The sequence below is a fragment of the Phaethon aethereus genome (genome assembly GCF_964289735.1).
Source record: "Phaethon aethereus genome assembly, chromosome: 4".
Lineage (NCBI taxonomy): Eukaryota > Metazoa > Chordata > Aves > Phaethontiformes > Phaethontidae > Phaethon > Phaethon aethereus.
Window position 1 is genome coordinate 75,530,375 of NC_138578.1, and position 7,379 is coordinate 75,537,753.

Below are 7,379 nucleotides of genomic sequence, written 5' to 3' on the forward strand. Positions count from 1 at the left end.
ATAAAGCGGTGGGCCAATTAGCCCACGAACAAGGTTTTCCCTCCTTTCCCTGGGCAAATCCCCGAAGCACAGGCCGATAGCGCTTCAGAGGCTGACTGTTTCCATTTGCTGCTGCGTGCAGAGCTAATGGAGCAGCGTAGCCTGGAGAAGGACTATAACATAAAAAGCCAACGGGTGCGGTGCCGCTGCCCTGCTTCCAGCACATCTTTGGGCTAATGCTGGGGGTTTAATTTGCATAACGCACTCTGCTCCTCATATTGAAGCTTTATCCCCTCGTGAGGCTGCTCTTCAGTGAGTATTTCAAAACCCTGTTCTATAAAAAGCCTGATGACTCAATTGTTAATATATGTAAGTCAGGAAGGCCGCTCCCAAGGTTGAGCGAGATGAGGCTTGTGAATGGGACCGAGGGGTGTGATCTGGTTGCCGCTGGGACTTGCATGGGCTTGGAGAGACCATTCAGGGCTTCATCCTTCCTGCCAGTGTGAGCACTTCGGCTCCAGTCCAGGATGGCGTTTTAATTTCTCAGCAAGTGCACACTCTCAAAATGAGGCCTCTGTGTTCGTACTTAGTGTGAGGACTTTTTCAGTCCCAACTGGAAGCAAGGGCACAGGGCTAATGGCCCAAAGTTTCTTATTTTTGAATGTTATTTCAGGACTGCACCACTGTATGATTTGGGGCAAGACATTTCTCTCCTGATTTCTCCCTACACAGGCTGGCTGACTGTAGCTGGGTGATGAGGATTAAAGCAATTAATGTTTGTACAGCATTTTGAATGTTAAAAGCCATTACATAACTGAGTGTTACTATTTGGGGGTGTGCTGCAGTGCAGCTCAGCCCGGTGCAAGCAATTGGGATGTTAGGAGGGCACTGCCACCCAGGAGCAATGGGGCTGGCCCTATAGCCCTCGCAAAGGGCCTTACTGTTGCTCAGTCACTGTCTGGGGGAAAATGTGCCCTTTAGCTCACTCTGCTGATGCGTTGATTTAGTGAATCAGCTGACATGACACCAATGCGGAGGTAAAGAAAGTTCCTCTAATGTGGGAGAGCATTCTGTAGAGGGGGTTATACTGTTTCTATACATTGAGTACCACTAAGATGTGATTTTTTTTTTTTAATGCAGTTATAAAAACAAAGTTTGCAGATGAATTCATTTGGCAGTCAAGTAATTCTGTAACCATGAACTATGAATTATGTGACTATTATGAGTTTACAAGGTCATTATTTATCAAAATTAATTTGCTGTTACTCATGGCATTTTTTTAGCAATTTTTCATTTAATACTGGAGACAATTAAATCCATACAAGGTCAATTACAAAATAACTTTTTCAACATTGCACTTCAAGGGCAACAACAGAAAAAACCCAAACAAAACAAAACCTGAATGGTGAACACCTGATAAAAAAGCTACTCTCTGTCGATGAGCTCCAGAGTCTTTGGGGTGGGGTTGTGTTAGCTTATAACGTGTCACGATAATATAATCACGATCTCGGGGAAGGAGTGATTGTGGTACTAGCTGCTGCGGAAGTTGCAGTTCATATTGGCATGCTTCAGTTTGTAGAAAAAGGGCCTGTGCTTTGTGGCTTTTCTGTGAATATTAAAATTAGTAACTATCTGAACATGTTAGCCCACATTACAATGCAGTTGGTAAAGCATTGGTAGCAAAGTAGGCATCATCCCAAACCTGCTTCCACTAGCTCTGTGTTCATTTGAGAGAGAGACCTGATGGCACAGAGCTTGAATACCTGCCTAAATTTTGCTGTCTTTAAAATTAGTGAGAAATAACAAGATGATTAAGTCCCTGAAAACATAATCAAGGCTGTGCAGTCTAATGGCAAGTTTTAAACAACAGTATCCTTATCGGCTCGGTTATTTTGTTTGGAATATTTGTGATAACCCAAGGAACCTCCTGGATGGAGAACGTGGAGGTGCTTCAAGGTGAGCACACTTGCTATGGTTTCAAATCAGAGATTCCTGTGAACGTGATACAAACTTTTCAAAACCAACATCACATTAGGAGTAAGTTTCACTGGGTAAATTATATGTGGTATCTATGGAGGTTGCAGAGAAGGGAAAGAATTGGAAAGGAAAATTGCTTGATTTCATTGCTTCCGCTTAAGCTGGCAGTCCTGCATCTCCCTGCTGCCGTAGGAAAGCCTGCCTTTGAAGTAGGATTTTGTAGCCTTGCGTCCCCACAGAACAATTTCTGGTGAACTGTTCCCAGGGATGAGGTGAAGGCTACTATGTGCAGTCTCCCTTTTCCCACCACATCGGTCATTTCTCAGGACACAGACTTTGGGTTTGGTTGTTGTCCCTATAGTTGTGACCTTTATCAGACCAGTCTGTTCATTAAGTGAAAGATTGTTTCCTTAAACTAGCTTAACTTCCACGATAGTTTAGAGGAGCCTGTAAAAGCTGAGTTAAGATTTTAAGCTCTCTTTGGTTTGACTAATCTGCTTTTTGAACATTTTTGGCATTGAATGCTATATCCATTTTACTTTTAATTTGATAAATGTTGCAATGTGACAAACACATGAGAACTGGTCACAGTTATGTTTGAACAATACAGTGGATTTTTCATTTAATTATCTTCTTTCTGCCTGTAGCTGTAGCCCTCTTGACCTCTGCATTAACTGCACCATCTATTTTGTTGTTTGATAATATGCTCCTTGAGGCAGGGATCTCGCTTGTCAGATTTATAAATCAGCAATTGCATGGGTTGCATACTGTAAATAATACTCTGAGAGAAGCTGCGTACAGAGAACTTGGGTAAATACATCCAGCAGTTTGTGTTTAACTGTGTCCCTGGATTCCTTCTGGATAAAACTTGCTTTGCCCTTCATTAGTTCAACAACTTAATTAAGTAATCGGCTACATCATTTCTACACTTGTAATTTTAGACTCTGAGGTCATGTCAGCCTGTCGCTGGCAGAAGCAGCTCAACAGAAGTGAGCCTGATACCGTCTGCTTTGCCAAAACCAAATCATTTCCCTGCTTGGCTTTTATGAGACCTTAGAGAGCTCACAGGAGAAATAAACAACTGAAACATCCTGTTAGGGGTAATGGTCGAACTCTTTGTCTGCTAAGTCTTGTACACTTCATTTTGTGGTTTTGTTGTAGTTACTGGTGACTTCCAGTAAGAGTCTTAATAGCTTAGCAGGCAGTAATCAGGCTCTGAGTTTATTATCTGTAGCATTGCTTGCCTAACTGCAGAAAAGCAGGCAGCCTTTCTGTAGGGAGGGCTGAAGAGGCTGGGGATGATCTTGGCTCTAAGCTTGTTTTGGTGGCTGGTTGCATTGACAAAAACACCTGTGTTCCAGCTTGACTTTAATAGTCTCCTGCCTTCGTACTTTATTTTGCTTATCTCCTTTTCCCTGCCACTTTCACTTGAATAGGATATATTTCATTTCAAGTCCAGAGCTGCCGTGCGCTGTTTTGGTGCCTACCATGCTCTGCCCCAAAGGTGGGTGCCTGGCGGAGAAGGGGGGAGCAGAGCCCTCCTGGGCATCCTGAACTCACCTAGCTGCCTGCTTGCAAAGCTCCCTGAGAAACTCAGATGAAAGCAGCTGCTGTTGTATTTCATTTTCCCTACTCCCTTGAGAATCTGGTAATCACATGTTTGGTTTTATTCCTTTTTGATTTATGTTCCCTTTTGTTGCTGTGTTTCTGACAGATCCTCCTGACTGGGTTCCAGATGAAGTCTGCAGCTACTGCACTGCGTGCAAGGCTCCTTTCACAGTCATTCGCAGGAAACACCACTGTCGGAGCTGTGGCAAGGTAATGACTCAGTCAAACATGAGAAACTATCCACGGAAGAGAACAGCAAATTTATGCGTACCACAAACTCAGCTGCACAGCAAAATGCGTGCGCTTGGCCCGGGTTTTCAAGTTGCAAGTGTTTTTGTATGCCTTGGCTGTCAGCTGCTCAGCTTAAGTTTAGAAAGTTGGGGGAGGGTTTATGCAGCAATAAGCATTTGTCTGCTGATAAGCAGAACTCCCTGTTGCGATCCTGGAACAAACAGCCCAAATCCAGAGTCACTCTGGATTACTGCTCTGAGCTTTAGCAAGCCGCAGCAGCCTGCACTGCGAGGGGTGATGCACAGCTCAGCTGCAGGAACGGACAGTGTGTCCCTTTGCTTCCTTTCTAAACTTTTGGAGGAGGACTGCGGCGTGTAGGGCTGCTGCTGTGCAAGTTTGTGGGGGAGGAAGAGGGAGTGAGGGAGAATGAAGCAGTCATGTGCCTCAGGAAGCCAGAAATCTGCAATCCTATTTCGCTTGCTTGCTGGTGTACAAGTTAAAAAGGACGAGGGTAGAGAAGCTGGTTTGGTTAACTTTATAGTGGACTTGCAGGAGGAGGAACTTTGGAGATATACACAAGTATTCCCCTAGTCTTTCTTTAAAACCAATGGAGAGAAATGCCTCTTTTCACCTCTGGTGGAGCTGCCTTCCCTTGTGACTTGCAGCGATGCCGGCCCACCTCGGCCAATGTCAGTGCTTGGGCACCCATGTCAGAGAGGCTAAGCACTGTCAGATCAATTGGTCGTGGGGCTATGAATTGCCTGCAGAGGGCTTTCACTTGCTGTGCCAATACACAAAAGCCCAGCACGTGCAATCTTCTCTCTCCTTTCTTGAAACCAATTTTGTCCCATTCAGTTCTTCAAAGGAACTAAAGTGAAATCTCCATCTTGTTTTTCAGATCTTCTGTTCCCGCTGCTCCTCCCACTCTGCTCCATTACCTCGTTATGGTCAGATGAAGCCTGTCCGTGTTTGCACTCACTGTTACATGTTCCACGTCACTCCTTTCTATAGTGACAAAGCTGGTATCTGACATATTAAACGACTGGTGTGTCTTCTGGAGTCTTACACGGACTGATATATTTGACCTAAGCCAAGAATTAACTTGAAAGAGGGACCCTGTGAGGGCGTGTAGGCTTTGACATCCATTATTATAAATTTTGTACAGACAATTTTTATTGCATTTTACTAAGCTGCTAAAGGGAAGTATGAAGCGTCTGTAGCTCTAAGGCTACAGTACAGTCTTCCATAAATTTATACCATTAATGTTACGATGCCATATGCAGAACAAATGCACTGTGTTGAAGGAAATAGGGCTCAGAGAACTGAACAAGCATTGCTGCTTATCTTACGTGCTAGGAACAGAGTAGCCGGTTAACTAGTCCATCCCAGCAAACCAGTCCCAAAGCTCGGACACTTCTGTGCCCAGTAGAATACCAGCATGGCTGTGGATGTCAGTGCTCTCCCTCCTGCTGCAGTTTAACTTCCCAGTTACTGGATTTTTGCTACCTATGCTAGGATGAATTAAAGCAAAACTACTTAAAATCCATATTTGATATTTACAAAGGCAAAATTTTCTTTGAATCTCATAGGAAGCACTGAGGGTCCTGAAGCAGTATATTTCTGTTGCCTTTCATTTACCAAGCAGAGCAATAACTCCAAGTTGTCTTCTAAAAATTAAGTTTTACAACCTCCAGTTCCATATTTTGGAGTTCTGGAAGTATCTATAATCTGCATCATTTACGCTAAATCCTGTTAGTAAAAGTATAACACGGAGCTTTGGTTTCTATATCAGCATTTTAAACCTAACAAACTTCAGAGGAAATGGTTACCAAATGAATGAATTAATATTAAAATACATATTTTTCAAAGATTTTAGCAGCAAAATTCAGAGGATGTGACAAATTATTTCTCCCATGGTGAGTTTTTTAAATGGTTTTTAAAAGGCAAATATGTAAAGCTATATTCAAAAGGTCCTGCAGAATGGTCAACCAGAGAAGGGTACTTGTTGTCCACATTTGGCAGAGTAACTGTGTAAAATACTGCATACTGCTAATAACTCAGAACATGTTTGTATTTATTTTAAACACCAGGGATTAATTTTTATCTCCACTTTGGAGAGGAAGGAAATAAGACTCACGTGGATCCATGCTATGATCTTGCACAAACTATTTGCAGTAAGAGCTCCCTGAGCACTGAGGTTTCAAAGGCGTTTGGACACGCTTTGCGTTAGCCACATGAAAAGCAAGACAGTGTGTGCGGCGGTTACAGAGGGAGTGAGATCAAGAGCTCTTTGCTGTATCCCTTTTCCTGACTCACAGTGTTACACACAGGGTTTCAAAGTGATAAACACAAAAAAGGACGAGGAAGTTTGCAGTATCATGCTCAAGAAAGGTCATCATTCAAAATGGTAAAGCAAAACTGGCCAGTGTTGATTTTTTTCTTTTAACTTATTTTTGGGGGACATTCCCTTTGTTATGTGGTTTAATATTCAGTGTTAATGAGTTATATAAGGGTACAACACTTTGGCACTACAGTCGCTTTGAATCCAATGAAACAGCTTCACTTAGTTTATCTGTATAATGCACAAGCCTTATGATGCTGTTTGTAGACGTCAGCTATAATGTGTTACCCTCACCTTATTTATATTTTTATCATAATTATTTCCCTGAAATCCTTCCCAGGGAATCCTTGAGTTGGAGTGTCGGCATTCACTGGAGTTTGGAAAGGCGTGGGGGTAGGCGGTTGGTGGGAGGTGGGTAATGTGGTGCAAGCAATGATACTTATTCAGGCTTAAATCTCAGGCTTCACATTGCAATGATTATTGCAGTTTTATTTTTAGAACAAACCAACAAATCTAATGCTTCTTTTATAGGATTAAAAAATACAACAAACTTCAATTGTGAAATAAATATGCACAAAAAGTTGCTTCTGTGAGGAAAAAAAAAATCTTATTTAATGGACTGAATATTTATTCAAGCTTGTTTTTATTTTGTAAATGCTGTAATTCAGAATCATTTCCATAAATATGATATTTAAAGATCTCAGACACTATAGTTTCTTATGTAAATACAGACTCCTATTTGTCTTACTGAAAAGCACAATGACTATATCAATACTAATATACATTTGCCTCAAGGAAGACTTTCATCTTGTAATCTCTTCAGATAATTAAAGTGTCAGGACTTTCTACTTCCATGTGCTGGATTGCTCTTTCATTGCGGGGTCTATTTACGTGGAGTGACAGCTGCCATCCTGTCAAACAAACTGGCCTTAAGTCTGTCTTGCTTTTGTGAATAACATGAAAGAAGTGAGTTTAAATTTGAAAACGGAAGACGCCCGTATGGAGAAGGGGTGGTGAATCAAAGCTGGAGTACTAGCCTGTCACTTAACGTTGCCTTGGGCTATCCCTTGTCACCGGCTGAAAATCTCCCTTCCTGAAATATCTTGTGTCGGTGGCCACTTCACACATTAGGCATATTTGATCTGCCTGTGTCACACCTGAATAATCTTTTCTGTGGGGGATACAAATGTGCAATGAAAATAGTGCTCCTTGGATCTACCTGCACAGTTATTTTTATGAAGCA

General features: G+C 42.2%; 1 protein-coding gene across 1 annotated transcript in view; it reads left to right on the forward strand.

The window, feature by feature from the left end:
- The window catches only part of ZFYVE28 (zinc finger FYVE-type containing 28), a gene marked incomplete at its 5' end in the record, with an annotated part of 165,069 nt that extends 160,237 nt beyond the window's left edge, over nt 1–4,832 (forward strand). Inside the window, 2 exons of the mRNA XM_081999561.1 lie at nt 3,671–3,774; nt 4,694–4,832. Coding sequence (XP_081855687.1) covers nt 3,671–3,774; nt 4,694–4,825 — 236 coding nt within the window. The 3' untranslated portion in view covers nt 4,826–4,832. The remainder of the gene's footprint in view (nt 1–3,670; nt 3,775–4,693) is intronic.
- Nucleotides 4,833–7,379: the final 2,547 nt, after the last annotated feature.